This window comes from Loxodonta africana, chromosome X (assembly GCF_030014295.1).
Source record: "Loxodonta africana isolate mLoxAfr1 chromosome X, mLoxAfr1.hap2, whole genome shotgun sequence".
NCBI lineage: Eukaryota > Metazoa > Chordata > Mammalia > Proboscidea > Elephantidae > Loxodonta > Loxodonta africana.
The window spans coordinates 7,833,169-7,849,629 of record NC_087369.1 but is presented as its reverse complement, the minus strand read 5'-3'; the positions used below and the strand labels follow the sequence as shown (position 1 = coordinate 7,849,629).

The window sequence follows — 16,461 nt, the reverse complement described above, 5'->3', positions numbered from 1 at the left end:
GCAGCTTAAAGCAGCACAGACTGACTTCTCCAAGCTCTGCGGCTGGCCTCTGCACTCAGCGTCCTCAGGTGTCGGCCGGTCCGGGATCTTATTCAGGGCTCTGGAGGGAATCTGCTTCCAGGCTTGCTCAGGTTGTCCCTGGAATCCAAAGCCTCCGGGTTTTGACCTCAGGTCTCCCGTCCTTGCCGGTGTGGGTGGGGGGTGGCCCTCAACTCCTAGGGACTTCTCTCCAGCCTTTGCCAGTGGCCCTATATCTCAGACCCTGCGAAGGCAGGTCAAGCCCCTCTCACACCGGAACTCTCCTGGCCTCCCTCCCCTCTGCCGCACCTCTGCCCCCAGCCCCTCATTTCTTTCTTTTTTTTTTTTTAATTGAACTTTAGGTGAAGGTTTACAGAGCAAACTAGTTTCTCATCAAACAGTTGGTGCACACATTGCTCTAAGACATTCGTTAACAACCCCACAAAATGTCAACACTCTCTCTTTTCAACCCTGGGTTCCCTGTTACCAGCTTTCCTGTTTCCTCCTACTTTCCAGTCCCTGCCCCAGGGCTGTGCACCCCCTGTAGTCTTATTTTGTTCCGTGGACCAGCCCCTCATTTCACATGGGGAACCTCCTGTTGATGAAAAATTCCAAGGACATGACATTAAACAGTTTAGGACCGGGCATTAAGATGAGCATTGAGAGAAGAAGGAAAGGAACGTGAGCTTCAGTTGGAATTCCCCGCACATCTTTGTTCCCGGAGGTCCCGACGCTGCCAGGACGCGTCTACAGTCCTTCTGAGCCTGATTGTCGGAAGGGGAAGTGATGGTGTCTTTGTGGAGATGGAAAACAAATCCTCCAGGGCGTTACCTTTCTGGGCCTCTCAGCACTTGTTAAATATGCTGCTTGGCCTTGAATGTCAGGTGTCATTATCGAGGACAGCTGGAGAGAGATCTGCTGTGACTCGTCTCGGTAATTCAGACTTTTAATCGCCTCCGGTTCCAGGCAATTACCAGTTACCATCAAGTCGGCTCTGACTCGTGGTGACCCTGTGTGTGTCAGAGTAGAACTGGGCTCCGCAGGGTTTCCAGTGGGTGATTTTTCGGAAGCAGGTCCCCAAGCCCTTTTTCTGAGAAACCTCTGGGTGGACTCAAACCTCCAACCTTTTGGTTAGCAGCCGAGCACATTAAGCATTTGTGTCACCCAGGGACACCTGGGAATTTCTTCACCTTTTTCCGCTGGGCATATTGTTTCCGTAACAATCACGAGGCTCTTCTCAGCAGAACACTTGGAGACAATATGGAAAAACCACATAGGTCCAGGAAGGCAGTCTCTTTGTACTGTGCTAATCCCATTTGGTTAAGCCTCTTATGTAGGTGCTGTCCGAGGCCAGCCAGAACCTGGCTGTGCCTTTCATGATACCTTTTCAAGAGCAGCAAGCGGCATCTCGTCGTATTGGAAATGCCCCAAACCAGAAGCAGTTCTGACCTAAGATATCCAAAAGTCATCATTCCACTTGAAAGGCGCTGGTGGGGAATTGAGTACAACTTATCGTTACAGACGTTTCAGCGTCTTACCCGTGTGTTTGGCGAGTCTTCGAGGGGTGGTGTCAGACTTTAGGTCTTAATACATGAGGCTAGTAGGACCTCCTTGTATGCAGCCTTGTATATCATCAGCTCAGTGCAAAAGGTGTGATTCTGCACATTTTCCTTAGATACTGGAATAGAGGAAGTAGGAAAAAAGAATGCAGTTGACCATTGAGAAACTATCAAGACTTCTTTTATTAATCTGTAAAACAACGGGTTGCAAATCAATCAGAAAGAAGGTTTAAGGCCCCTCTGAGATTCTGATGTCCAACAATATGAAAATCAAACTTGGCATTACAACATCAATGTATAGAAAAAGATCTATGGCAGAAAAAAAAAATGGGATAAAATAAGATATTTAACTTCGAAATAGTGGTATAGCTAAAAGTTATCGTTTGTCATGGTTAGGTTCATATTCAGAGGATACCTGGCTTTATAAATGATGAATACGCAAAGGTACTGTTAGTACACTCCATGCGTTCAGGAGTAGAACTGTGCTCCGTAGGGTTTTCTTGGTTGTTATCTTTACAGAAGCAGATTGCCAAGTCTTTTTTCCACAGCACCACTGGATAGTTCCACGGAGCCTGTAGGCTGGTAACCAAAAACTACCAAGCCCACTGCTGTTGAGCCGATTCCGACTCAGAGCAACTCTATAGGACAGAGTAGAACTGCCCCATGGGGTTTCCACGGAGCAGCTGGTGGATTCAAACTGCCGACCTTTTGGTTAGCAGCTGAGCTGTTAACCACTGCGCCACGAGGGCACTGCTATGGGACATACTTAAAATGCATGTACTGTATTTTTCACAACTAACGCACCGACACGTAAAACACGCATAACACACCTAGGAAAATAATGCGTGAAGGAGTTGCGTGACTGGCAAAAAAAAGTATAAAACACGTGTTTTTTGTGTAAAAATATGGTACGCATCATTCCAGGTCTTCTTAATGACAGTTTTGGCAAGCAAACCTTATGTAACTTTATATCAAGTTCTGTGCGTCACTGAGCAAATGAAAAGGTGATATTCTCTGAGGTGATATTCTTATATTTGAAAACATTTGGTCGTTCCAGAAAAGCTTGTAATTTAAAATAAATACTTGTAGTTATTTCACACTTGTAATTGTTTAATCATTGTAATTGCTTTTGGTGGCCGATTTTTCAGAAGTAGATCACCAGGCCTTTCTTGGGAGGCACCTCTGGGTGGACTTGAACCTCTAACCTTTTGGTTAGCAGCTGAGCGTGTCTGCACCACCCAGGGATGCTCATCCCATGCACTTTCATTCATTTCCCTTAGCACTGTGAGACAGAAGTTGCTACCTTACTACCTGGAGCTCACGTGGACTTCTTAATTATACATATGCTGTTTGACATTAAAAATTAACACGCAGAAACCTGTAAGTCCCCCGTGACTCTGATCTGTGGCCAGGGTCAAGAATGGGGACTTACACCACCCTGCAGTAGGTTGTGCTGAGCTTAAATGTCTTCCGAGAAGTCAGCTCAGTGCCTCCAGGTGATAAGCCGCTGAAATGTCTTACCTCCATCTTAGTTAGAAATGTCACTCTTTCCAAATGGAACCCCCCCGGCTACACTTTAATTATGCTCATCTGGTCTCCTGGAGATGGAAATCACATATATTGCAGACTGCAGCTTGGTAGGGTGACAAGAACTTTGAATGCTGGAGACCTGCATTCTGCCCTAAATCCTGTCATCCATGTGACTGCGTGGCTTCAGCCCACCTTTGACCTTCCCATGGCCTAGGTCCCTCCCCTGTGGAAGGAGAGGGCTCAGAGAATTCTGCGGTTCCCTGCCGCTCTCAGCCCTGCGTGGCGACACCCCCAGCATCTTTGCTAACTTAGCAGGCATTTGTCAGACGCCCTAAAGTCCCTGGGTGCTGCACACGGTGAACGTGCTCGGCTCCCGACCAAAAGCTTGGCTGTTTGACCCCACCACAAGCGCCTTGGGAGAAGGGCCTGGCAATCTGCATCTGAGAAGTCAGCCACCGAAAACACCATGGAGCACAGTTCCCGGGGTCGCCAGGAGACGGAGCCCGCTCAATAGGACCTGTTTTGGTTTGTTTTTTAATGTCCTAGTTTGGACTTTTAGCCTCCAGAAATGAGACAATAAATTTCTCTAAAGCCACTTGCTTGCGGTGTTTTGTTGTAGCAGCCTGAGGAGACTAAGCCAGCTTATTTCCACTGCCTTCTGCTCATGCGGTTGGTTAGTAGGTAGTGGAGCGCACCCAGAGGCACCTCAAAACAAAGGCCTGAGGATCTACTTTGGAAAATTCAGTCATCGATAACCCCATGAAGCGCAGTTGTACTCTGAGACGCATGGGGTCGCTGTGAGTAGGAATGACTCCAAGACAACTGCTTACTGATTATTAGATGCTCACTGTTTGCAGTGGTCCCAGGGGAAGAGCAACTGAAACCGCGCCCTTCCCGGGTCACTGTCAGGATGTTAGTGTCAGCACAGGTTATGAAACGGATATCCTGAGGACTGCCTTCTTGGCCTGAAACCTCCCGCGAGGCAAGGAAACCTGCTCTGGAATGCCCACTGGATGCGCCGTGCTATGAAAAGCCATTCGATGAATTAAAGGAGTATAAAGCCTGTGTACCCACATGCATGCGGTGCCCTGGCAGAGATATCATAGTTACCTGGTGCTGCTGTAACAGAAGTAACAGAGATACCACAAGCAGGTTCCTTCAACAAAGAGAAATGTATTCTCTCACAGGTTAGGAGACTACAAGTCTGAATTCAGGGTGCCAGCTCCAGGGGAAGGCTCTTTTTCTGTCGGCTCTCGAGGAAGGTCCTTGTCTCTTCAGCTTCAGTTCCTGGGTTCCTTGGAGATCTCCATGTGGCTTGTCTTACCCCATCTCTCTCTCTCTGTTCCCTTGTTTAATCTCCTTTATATCTCAAAAGAGACCCATGCAGGATATAACCAACACTAATCCTGCCTCATTAGCATAACAAAGACAACTCATTCCCAAATGGGATTATAACCACAGACACTGAGGTTACTGTTACTTCCCTGATAAACACCACAACTGTGAGTGTGGTCTGCGAGTTCTGTCTGGCCGTTGCAATGAATTATCAAACCCGGTAGAGAGTGCCGTGGGAGGGACAGCTGGTGTCTGAATTGGTAGAGGTGGCGGAGAGAGGAGGCATGTCTGCCCTCTGCCTCATAGGAATCAGCCTTGGGCTATTGGTCTTGGTTCTCCTTCCCCTTTGTGGGGTAGAGGAGGTCAGACCCCTCCCTCATGCCACTTCTACCATTGTGGTGGAACACAGTTCAATCTATAACAAGAGGGGTGGGGTGGGGGAGATTTCCAGAAGAAGGGGACCCCCTGGGAGCGTGTGCAGGCCACACACCATTATCCCCTGGACCAAGCCCTGGTCAGTACTTGCTGTTTCACTGATGGTTCCAGGGCAGGGCTCGGCCTTCCCAGCTGGCCTGGCCCGGCTACCTGAGGTGATCCCTCGCCATCTTGGCCTAGTGAGAAGCTGTTTGCCCGCCCAGCCTCTCCCACTTGCCTGCTGCTGCTGCTGCTGTGGCTCAAGTCCGTTTACTTAGAGGGAAAGGTTTCTTTCCACAGAAACTAAAACTCAAAGGCCTAAGTCATAATACACATGTTGGCATGAGTAAGTTTGAGGTCAAGTGCCATCAGTCAAGGATGGGAGGAGACGGGCTAGTCCCTAAGGGGGAAAAAAAATAAGTACTTAGTGAGCATTGAGTTTCCGTTTATGGGGATGAGAAACACGGCAGAGGGCTTTGTGATGGTCACGCAACCTGACTGATGTCATTGGTTTCATTGAGTTGTATAAGTGAAAAATGTTGGATTAGCAAATGTGGTGCCACCTATATTTTTACAACCATTAAAAAATTTAAAAAGAAGAACAATAGAGGCAGCCTGACCTGGGTGAAACTTGTTTTTTAGCTGGGTGTGTCAAATAGAAGCCACACAGAGATACCTCAGTGTTTTAATAGAAGAACACACTTCTTCTTTTGCGCAAGGACAAATAAATAAATCCTACAATAGAACGGTATTATTTTAGCTTCTAATACTTTCTCATAGGCAGAATCTTTCTGGGTGACTTTTAAGGTCTTATTCTCTGATTTCAATAGAGAGACAAGCCACCCTATGAGAATTCTTAAAACGTATAGGTTTCCGGGAACTGGTTACTTTTCTTGTATTTAGAAACATTTGATTTTTGGATTCAAGATGCGTAGTGTATCAAAGACATAGAAACCTCTTGAGACGTTGTTATAGATGTTTCAAAATACATTAGCTGCTCTGCTTTATAATTCTACACAGTCTAAGAAAGCAAACAAACCTAAACTCCCAGGTGCTGCTGAGTCACTGCGAAGGCACTCCTGCAGGCGTGCTGTCTCTGCAGCTGACCACACAGAGCTGAGAGAGAAGAACGAACGGGGTTCCTCTTAGCAGGATCTGTGTTTGCTGTTTGCGTTGTGTTCTGCGTTTGGCCACCGTGGTCAGAGTTTGCAAAAGCCTCCTGTGTCCCATGTTTTTCTGTGGGCCGCTCACTCCTGTCCTCCATCTGCTCACGGAGTTTCCGTGCCGGACCCTCCACATGTCCCATCTCCAGTCCACTCGTCTGTTAACTTCCCGTACTTCAGATTCGATTATAAATATCTCCACTTTCCTCAAACTGAGTTGACTCAGCCTAGCCACCGACAGCGAAGAGCACCTTCTGAAAGCCATTCAGTGAAATCAGCACAAGGCAGGGAGGGAGATGAAAGGAATTCCAGGTGTCCTGGGTGTCATGCACACAGGCAGGGTTTCTGGGCATTGCGTGCGGCTGAAGGAACCCGGGACCATGTTTACGTCGGCAGCTCCGGCAGTGTTTCTCCGTTTAGAGCAGTTGGCGTTGGAAGTGGCTAGAGTTGGAGGGGAGCCCAAGCCAAGCGTCCTGTCTTGCTCAGTTTTCCCTGAATAACTTACTCAGGCTCTTCCTTACTTATGTACCCTGACGTACTGCAAATAGCCCTTTTTTTTGCAAAAGTTATTATATCCAGGAGCACTGGTAGTACAGTGGTTAAAGCACTCAGCTGCTAACTGAAAGGTCGGCGGTTTAAACCCACCATCCACTCTGCAGGAAAAAGATGTGGCTGTCTGCTTCTGTAACGGTTTACAGCCTTGGAAACCCTATGGGGCAGTTCTGCTGTGTCTTACAGCGTTGCTGTGAGTTGAAACTGACTCAGTGGCAACAGGTTTGGTTTATTATATCAGCATCTTACTGTTACCAATACTTGGCTTTTCGTCATCCTTTATGCGTTTTCATGGAGTCCCCGGGTAGTGCAAATATTTGTCATGCTCAGCTGCTAACAATACCAGGAAGTTCTAGTCCCAGGTGAAGGACAGCAGGGCCAGTCAGGACGTTTTACATCATGGGAAGGCCTCTGTGCCCCTCACAGCCTGGCCGGCCTGTGCTCTTAGCTGCAAAGAGAGAGTAAGCCTCTTTTCACATGAAACATGTGGTCATTCCATGAACATGGGAATTTTCTAGATGCCTGTTGTCCTAAGATGGAGAGTGTCTTAGTTATCTAGTGCTGCTAGAAATACCACAAGTGGATGGTTTTAACAAACAGGAATTTCTTCTCTCACGGTCTAGAGTCTAGAAGTCCAAATTCAGGATGCCACCTCCAGGGGAAGGCTTTTTCTCTCTGTCGGCTCTGGGGGAAGGTCCCTGTCATCAATCTTCCCTTGGGTATAGTAGTTTCTCAGCACAGGAACCTGGGTCCAAAGGATGTGCTGTGCTCCTGGCTCTCTTTCTTGATGGCGTGAGGTCTCTGTTTGCTTCTCTCTTTTATATCTCAGAAGAGATTGAAGATAGAGCTTAATCCTGTAGATTGAGTCCTGCCTCATTAACATAACTGCCTCTAATCCTGCCTCATAAACATCATAGAGGTTAGGATTTACAACACATAGGATAATCACACCAGATGACAAAATGGAGGACAGCCACACAATACTAGGAATCGTGGCCTAGCCAAGTTGACACACATTTTGGGGGGGACACAATTCAATCCATTGCAGAGGCCTATGTAAAGATAATGTGCCCTGGTTCACTGTTGTTTGCTGCTGGAGTAGCCTGTTGTGAGTGTACGAAATGTACTGTAGTGTTGTTTACCTGATAGAGCATTATTGAGCACACTGGTAAACACAGAGTACAGACACCCCATCTTCAGTGTGGATATCCGAGTGGGAGAACACACTGTGTCCGTACCCTCATAGGGTAAAAGCCTGAGAAAGTCAGAACCTGTGGAAGGTGGAAACCTGCCAGAGGAGGGAAACGCAAATATTTTCCCCTTATAGAAAAGTGGTAAGCTGCACCCTGTCTAAAGTGGAAAACGTGCCAGAGCCAGAGAAATGAGGCAGCCCTGTCGAGTTCCGTCCCTCACAGGCTTCGCTGTAGGACGGTGAATTTCCATGGCACACGGAAAGAGATGCCATATGTAACACTGAAACTTCAAACTAAGGAGATCTCTGTTGTATAACAGGGCACACACAGGCACTGAACATTGAACTACAACACCCTAATCATTGAATTTTCAAACTGTGGTACAGAAAACATTAACAGCTCAGAAGTTATTTTGCATTTAAAAAGCATGATTTTTTTTTTTCCCAATTTCCTCCCATGCTCAGAGTATTCAATTACTGATTGAGCAGATTTTTGTGATTCAAATAAAATAAAGTTTTAAACAGAGAAGCCTGGCCGGCCACGCGGCTGCTCTACACTTCCATAACACCTTGGCAGGGGGCGTGGAAGCTTCTCCCTGCTAAGGCAGCAGTGCCGGGAAGTGCGAGGAACAGAGAGAAACGCCTGCGAGGCTAGTCACATGCGTGGTCAGCAGGAAGGGCCCTCGCCACCTTCTGTCTGATCTTGCATGATCACAGAGCTGGCGGTGATGCTAAGGAGGAAAACCTAATCTGGATGTCTCGTTACGTAAAAGGCCATCTTCCCTTTCTCTTTCTCTCCCCTGCCCCACAGTGCCTCGTGTTTGAAGACGCTCCCAACGGGGTGGAGGCGGCCCTGGCGGCGGGCATGCAGGTGGTCATGGTCCCGGATGCAAACCTGAACCGAGACCTGACCAGGAAGGCCACCGTGGTGCTAAATTCCCTCCAGGATTTCCAGCCCGAGCTGTTTGGTCTGCCGCCCTACAACTGAGCGGCCGGCCGATCTGTCTTCAGCGTCCACTCCGGGGGCCCCCACAGCCGGCGACACGAGTGAACAAAGGACGACTCCAGATTGCCACTTGCACCCTCATTTCAGCTACCTCCCAGGACATGTTCTTTTCTCGCTCCCAGGCTTCTCATGAGTTAATGGGACGCCTGCCTTTTCACTGGGCGGGTGCGGCCTGCTCGCTCAAAAGTGCTGAGAAACCATAACCTGATACTTGAAATAAAATGAAGTGTAGAGGCAGCCCCGAAGACAGATCAAACTCTAACTACCATTTGAATAATTAGGCTGATTGGACACATGGTACATACACACATACGGAGATGTGTGTATGTATTTATTTGTATATATATGTGTATATAAGCATATATATGTACATAAATTTTTCTTTTCCAAGACAGACTGAAATTATATTGGCGTTCGTTAGTTTTTTAAGCAGTAGCTGGAAAGTGGGAGTCCCCAGGAGGCAAAAACGGTTAACTGCTCACTCGACTACTAACCGAAACGGGGCAGTTCAAACCCACCCAGAGGTACCTCAGAAGAAAAGCCTGGCAATCCACTTCTGAACGTCAGTCATTGCAAACCCAATGGAGCTCAGTTCTACTCTGACATATGTGGGGTCACGGTGAGTTGTTGTCGACTCGACGGCACCGCAAGTGGTTTGGCTGCAAAATGTAACACGCATACATATATGTATGTGCCTGTAGATAACATGTATGTATGTTATATACTGCCTTAGTCTCCTCAGTGTTGGTCTTAACATGTAATAAACCAAACCAAACTCACAGCCATCGACTCGATGCCAACTCATAGCGACCCTATAGGACAGAGGAGAGCTGCCCTGTAAGGTTTCCAAGGAGCAGCTGGTGGATTTGAACTGCCAACCTTTGGGTTAGCAGCCAAGATCTTAATCACTACACCACTAGGGCTCCAGCCTGCAATAACAACTAATGCAAACAAGACGGTTCGATTCCATTTGGCTTGTAACCCGAGTGAGAAAGCCATGCAGTTGATCACACTTGAGAGAGAATCTTCTCGTGAGGAACTCTTAAAGTTCCTTTTGACCCCCGCAAACATCTCTTTAGACTTTCAGTCAGAGGCCGGCTCCGAGCCTTGGAATCCACACTTACCTTGTAGTATGGATGTAAGCATAGCACGTACCGTATTTATCCACACCCTCGTCTATACTTGAGAATGTTGCTACCTTACTTCAGCGCAGTCATCTCCCAGCGTGGAGAATGTTCATCTCCTACTGCAGTCTTCGATACAAATATAAGTTTATTTTCACAGCACATACTTGACAAGATTGAGCATCGTGGCACACTTTTGGGAGGAATTGTGGGACGTTATCTGTCTGCGGTTAGCCCCTCTTTATAGATTTATTCTGCCTTTGAGATTTGTCCGTAATGCATCTGGGCACAATTGTGAGCCTTCGAAATGGGGAAGAAGGGTTACTGGGCATTCCGTGTGTGGTGGTGTATCCTTTTAGGTGCCCTCTGCCGTTGATTGTTAGTTGTGGGACAGTCACGTGACACACGGAGTTGCTGGCTGGGGCCCTTGTCCAGTGAGTGCTGCCCCTGGCTCCTGACCAGCTTCGTGTCTGTTTACCAAATGTGTTTCAGCATCCCTGACTGCCCGTGTCTGTGGCCTACTCCTTGAATTCTCCCTTGAACCTGCTGTATCATCTAATAGTTCCCTTGTTAAGTTAGTTAAATAACATTTTTGGAACATGTTCATAGTTATTTGTATGAGAGTTATGATTTTACCTTTTGTTTCTTTGTTTTGGTTTTAAATTATCCAACACAGGTAACAGATGTATGTGACTTTTTTTTTTTTACCCAAACGGGACTCAACTGTTGATATATTTTAACGGAACCCTACTGTACTTGAATAAAGACTCTCAATGAAATGGCCTCTTGTTTGATTTGGCATCGAGTTCATCCACAGAAGGTATCCCAATGTTTCCTAAGCACTGAACCGTTCTCCATGCGTGAGACAAAGAGGCTCCACTGACACCCAAACAACATAGCCGCAGGGGCAGGGTGGTGATGGTGTTACGGTGTTGTAACCGAGGCTGCAGCGAAACTCTTTAATTTTTGTGCAAAGGAGAAACACCGACAGCTCGGACAGAGCACACGCATTGTTCTTACTCTTTCCCGTCAGCCTGGTTGCTTCGGTACATGCTAGGGTTATTATTTCACTGAATAACTCATTGACTCAGGCATAATAATGAAAATTTAAAACAGAACGTACTCATCCCCAGAACGTTTAAAGAGTAATTGTCATACTTTCTTAGCTCGTTTTAAGTGCCTTTCATTAGGGACGTGCAGCCATGAATAGAAATCGTAGAGATTTGTGCTAACTAAGCAGCTGGTGTTTGCATATACATTACACATCCTTTAGCAGGATCTTTAAGCCTCAAAGATGACATATAAGCCTCTTCTTAACTCCACTTAAATGAAGTATACACAGCACGTTAAAGACCTGACTGATGACTACTAATTAGTATTTTTTTTCCTCCTGGCCTAGTAAGTCCTCATTCAGAGTTCAGTGATTATAAAAGAAGAGAATTCTGGAAGGCACCTGTTTTACACCTGAAAGAACCAATTCCTTCATCAACAGGAATTAATGTCTGCTGTACAATGGTAGCCAATGTCTAGATACAGTACCACAGCTCATATGTGAATATAACTGGCAGTTTGGTGCTGAATTTGGCACACTTTGAATAGTCTTTCCAGTTTTTAAAAACAAATCTGCGTGTTACATGCAAAGGAATGACTTTTCACCTACTTATAATAACTCTAGAAACCCTGGTGGTGCAGCGGTTAAGTGCTGTGGCTGCTAACCAAAGGGTCAGCAGTCAAATCCATCCAGCGCCCCTTGGAAACTGTATGGGGCAGTTCTACTCTGTCTTATAGGGTCACCAGGTGTCGAAATCGACTTGAAGGCAACAGGTTTGGTTTTGGGGTTGGTGTATAGTCACTCCCTTCTTAACGGTTTTCCCAGGTGTACACGCTGTTCTTTTCCCCTACAGGATAATGTTCACAATGGCCTAGCCTGAGACAAAGGCTTTCTGGCCCGAAAATCTCTAGAATGATTTTCTTTACAGAAAACTGAAGTGCTAAAGAGCAAAGCACTTGAAACTAAACAAGACTTCAACTCAGAACCCGGCCCTGCTACTAAATAATTGTGTTACCTTATTTTGCCCCTTTCAGCTGCAGATTCTTTATCTGTGAAACAGGGGTGATAAAAACTTTGTAGTGCTGGGCGGCACAAACGCTTCAATGCTTGACTACTAGCTGAAAGGTTGGCCGTTTGAACCCACCCAGAGGTGCTTTGGAAGAAAGACCTGGTGATCTGCTTCAGAAAGTTCACAGCCTTGAAGATCCCATGAAACTCAGTTCTACCCTGATACGCATGGAGTCAGTCACCATGAGTTAGAGTCAACTCAGCGGTAGCTAACAACAACACCGTTGGTGTGAACATTTGATACCCTGATACGCATGGAGTCAGTCACCATGAGTTAGAGTCAACTCAGCGGTAGCTAACAACAACACCGTTGGTGTGAACATTTGATACCCTGATACACATGGAGTCAGTCACCATGAGTAGAGTCAACTCAGCAGTAGCTAACAACAATACCGTTGGTGTGAACATTTGATACCCTGATACACATGGAGTCAGTCACCATGAGTTAGAGTCAACTCAGCGGTAGCTAACAACAACACCGTTGGTGTGAACATTTGATACCCTGATACACATGGAGTCAGTCACCATGAGTTAGAGTCAACTCAACGATAGCTAACAACAACACCGTTGGTGTGAACATTTGAACAAAGCCACACGTGGTATGAAAATGCTTAGCACACTGATTTATAAAGTGACAGCTACAGTTCTTATTAAACAGATACACTTAAAGAGATACATTTTTAGACTCCACTTTAGACAATAATTGTCACCTATTCCGTATTCAAAGTCATGCTACAGTAAGAATAGGTATACTTAACTACCGCAGCTTCTCACTTAATCAACACGGTTGGGTTCCAAAGACCAGGCTGTTTTGTGAAAATGGAGTATGACCACATCAGATCACAAAATGGAGAATGACTACATCATGACAGGACTGCCCAACTGCATCATTACGTAACGGCCAACTGAGAATCATGACCCAGCCAAGCTGACACATAACCATCACAACACGCGTTACTCTCGCCTCACCCCTCAGCATTCGTGACAGCCAGATGTATGCCATTAATGTGCAAAATAGTCGAATAGTAGTTATTTTACTACTGTCATAAATGCAAAACGTCAGCTAATGAGAGAGTTGATAAGTGAGGGGTGGGTGTGATATGATCAAGATGCCTATATTTTACAAACCAATATAACCAATATTGTACTTTTATTGACAAAATAGGCATTCATTTAAAAGCCAGAAACAGGATTTCTAGTATCATAAAATTTGATCATTGGTCTAAAAGTTCTAGTCAGTGAAGATTGCCATTTAACATTTATATCTGTGGGTCTGATGATGAAAAAGCCTCTCCATTTTTGTCTGAAAAAGCCTACTTCACCACCACCAAGGTGTTTTCCCTGGATATTCATTTCTGGTTTGCATATAATTTCACTATTTAAAGGTGTAGTTTCCTTGCTATATCTAGCTTTTGTTGCTTTGATAGAAAACTCAGCCTTCAGGTCCTCCTGTTAACACCAGTGAAGGCAGTCTGTCTTTTCTCTTTAACTGCTTTAAGACTAACCAAAAAGCTGGCGTTTCAAGTCCGCCCAGAGGCACCTCAGAAGAAAGCCCTGGCAGTTTGCTTCCGAAACGTTAACCATAGAAGAGCCCACGGAGCACAGTTCTCCGAAACACACGGGGTCGCCATGAGTTGGAATTGACTCGACGGCAGCTGGGTCAGGGTTATGTATAAGCTTGTCAGCCTGTCGGAACGGGCTTCCCTAGAGAAAGGCAGAGAGGCGGGCAGTTGCTGAAATATGAAGAACTAACAGAAAACACTTTTAATTAGTATGAAGTATTCACAGATGCTGATCGCTTGAACGTTGCAACAGCACCCCACGTTTCTGCGTAAATAGGCTGTCTAACATTTGTCGGGAGCTGCTCACGAGCCAGGCACTTTGTATGTATGAATGTACACCCCTGGGCTTCTGCTTTGCTCTTTTCGTGTCTTGAGTCCCCACCCTGTAGTGGTCGAGAGTGTCTCAACGGTCCCCTGTCTTATACCTGGGGAAACTGAAGCACAGTTCGGGTAAGTCACGTGCCCAAGGTCAGTTACCAAGTGGCAGCTGTTGGTCTTAGTTGCCTAGTGCCATTGTAACACAGGTGGGTGGCCTTAAAGAACCGAAATTCATTGCCTCACAGCTCTGAAGGCTGGAAGTCCAAATCAGGGTCTCAGTTGAGCCAGTTCCTTCTGTGGGCCTCTCTCCTAGTTTCTGGTGTCTGTCAGCAATCCTTGATGTTCCTTAGCAGCTGCCTTCCTTCTATGTCTGTGTGTGTGTGCGTGTGTCTGTGTGCGTGGGTGTCTGTGTCTAATCCGCTCTTTTTATTACTCAGAAGTGACTAGTTTCAGAACCCATCCTACTGGGGTATGATCTCATTAGCGTGACTAAGAAAACTCTGCTTCTCAACAGGATCACATCCACCTGTATGGTGTTACCGCCCTGCCGCGTGCCCTCAAGTCCATTCCTACCCATAGCGACCCCATGTGACAGAGCAGAATTGCCCCATAGGGTTCCTAATCTGCCCTCTTTGTGGGAGCAGATCACCAGGTCTTTCTCCCGCAGAGCCGCTGGTAGGTTCGAACTGCTGACCTTTTGGTTAGCAGCCAATGGTTTAACCACTGCATCACCAGGGCTCCTTTCCACAGGCATAGGGGCCAGGATTCCAACCCCTATCTGGGGGAAGGGGAGCCACAGTTTAATCCAAAACGAGGATCAAAGTTATGAGTTAAAACCTCTTCACGCTCCAGAAAACCCAATAATTCATGGCATGACCACCTTCAGCCATTTGGAAAGCGGTACATTCCCTCGGGAATTAGAATGAAAAAGAGTGTTTGAGCTTAATTGTGTCTCCCCAAAATGTGTGTTGAAGCCCTAACCCCAGGCACCTGTGAATGTGACCTTGTTTGGAAATAGGGTCTATGGAGACGTTATCAGCTAAGGTCATACCGAGCAGGGTGGGCCCTCATCCGTTATGACTCTTGCCCTTACCAAAGAGGAAGAGGGAGAAGGGCACAGAAGCCGCATGGCCATGCAACATTGGAGGCAGAGACAGAGTGGTGCAGCCACCAGCCAAGGAGTACCTGGGATCACCAGATGCTGGAAGAGTCACAGGAGGATTTTCCCCTAGAGGCTTCAGGGAGGCCATGCCCTGCTGACACCCAGATGTTGGGCATCTAGCCCCCAGAGCAGCCAGAGAATACGTGCCTGTGGTTTTCAAGCCACTCTGAGAAACTCATGCAAGCCCCCATGGTCCATTTCCCAGTGTAGACCCAGCCTATGCAGGTCCCACCATATAAGGAAGACACCCGGGAGATGGTTGAACATCTCCACCCTGTTTGAGAAGCCCTGATGGCACAACAGTTAAGCACTCAGCTGCCAACAGAAAGGTGGGCCATTCGAACCCACCCAGTGGCTCCATGGGAGTAAAGACCAGGCAATTTGATTCTGTAAAGATTAAAAACCAAACCAAACCAAACCCATTGCCATTAAGTCGATTCCGACTCCTAGCGACCCTCCAGGACAGAGCAGAATTGCCCTATGGGGTTTCCAAGGATGGAATCTTTATGGAAGGAGGCTGCCACATCTTTCTAACGCGGGACTGCTGATGGTTCAAACCACAGACTTTTGGGTTAGCAGCAGGACGCTTAACCATTGTGCCACCAGGACTCCTCCCATAGAGATTTCAGCCTAGAAAACCCTATGGGGCAGTTGTTCTCTGTCACATGGGGGCTCTGTGAGTTGGAATCGACAGCACACAACAACTATGCCATGTAAGGCAGCACGGAAAAGCCATTTCTGCTTCAGCTGCATGATCAGTTGTATCTAGAAGAATCTTTTCCTTAAACGAGCTTGAGATGCCTAATTAGGAGAATCTGGGGCTCTTGAACTGCTACAGCTCATCTCTGCATGAGGCCACTCATTTCTGTGGCCTTCAGTGTTCTCAACCTGCCTCCGGAAAAAAAATCTCCGTTTTGAGTAGTCCTTCTTTGCAAAGAACTCGTCAGGCCTGTGTGGTGAGCTGTTTGTTCTCTGCGGATTTCCTTGCTAATGTGTCATTGTGTTTATGAAGCAAGTTATCCCCCAGTTCCCTGGAAGGCTGAATCTGAGTTGACAGATTGCGGCACGCTTTTTTTCAGACACCGTGCCGATTCCTAAAAGTCAGAATATCCCCAGGCTCAACTTTCCTCAAGGACAGCATCTCACTAGGATGATGCGGTTTTTGAAGGCTTCTCGAGGGTGGAGATCTGAAGCTTCCCATCCATCTCCTTCCCTCCCGTTAACGACTCTAGCCTCAGCTCTTCAAATTCTTGACCTTGATCTCTTCTCACCAGACTGGCAGATTGGGAGGTTCAAGTAGCCAGTGGTCTCATTGGTTGACCAGTAGGACCTCTCTCTACCTGAACTTCAGTATCAGAAAGTCAGACTCAAATCCATTGGCTAAATTGTTCCCAATATCAGAAAGTC

The 16,461-nt window shown here is 46.8% G+C and overlaps 1 protein-coding gene across 1 annotated transcript in view; it reads left to right on the top strand.

Annotated features, from left to right (window-relative positions):
* LOC100661574 (pseudouridine-5'-phosphatase) overlaps positions 1-10,672 on the top strand; it is a 90,584-nt gene extending 79,912 nt beyond the window's left edge. The window contains exon 4 of the mRNA XM_010600190.3: positions 8,575-10,672. Coding sequence (XP_010598492.1) covers positions 8,575-8,751 — 177 coding nt within the window. The 3' untranslated portion in view covers positions 8,752-10,672. The remainder of the gene's footprint in view (positions 1-8,574) is intronic.
* The last annotated feature ends 5,789 nt before the right edge of the window (positions 10,673-16,461 follow it).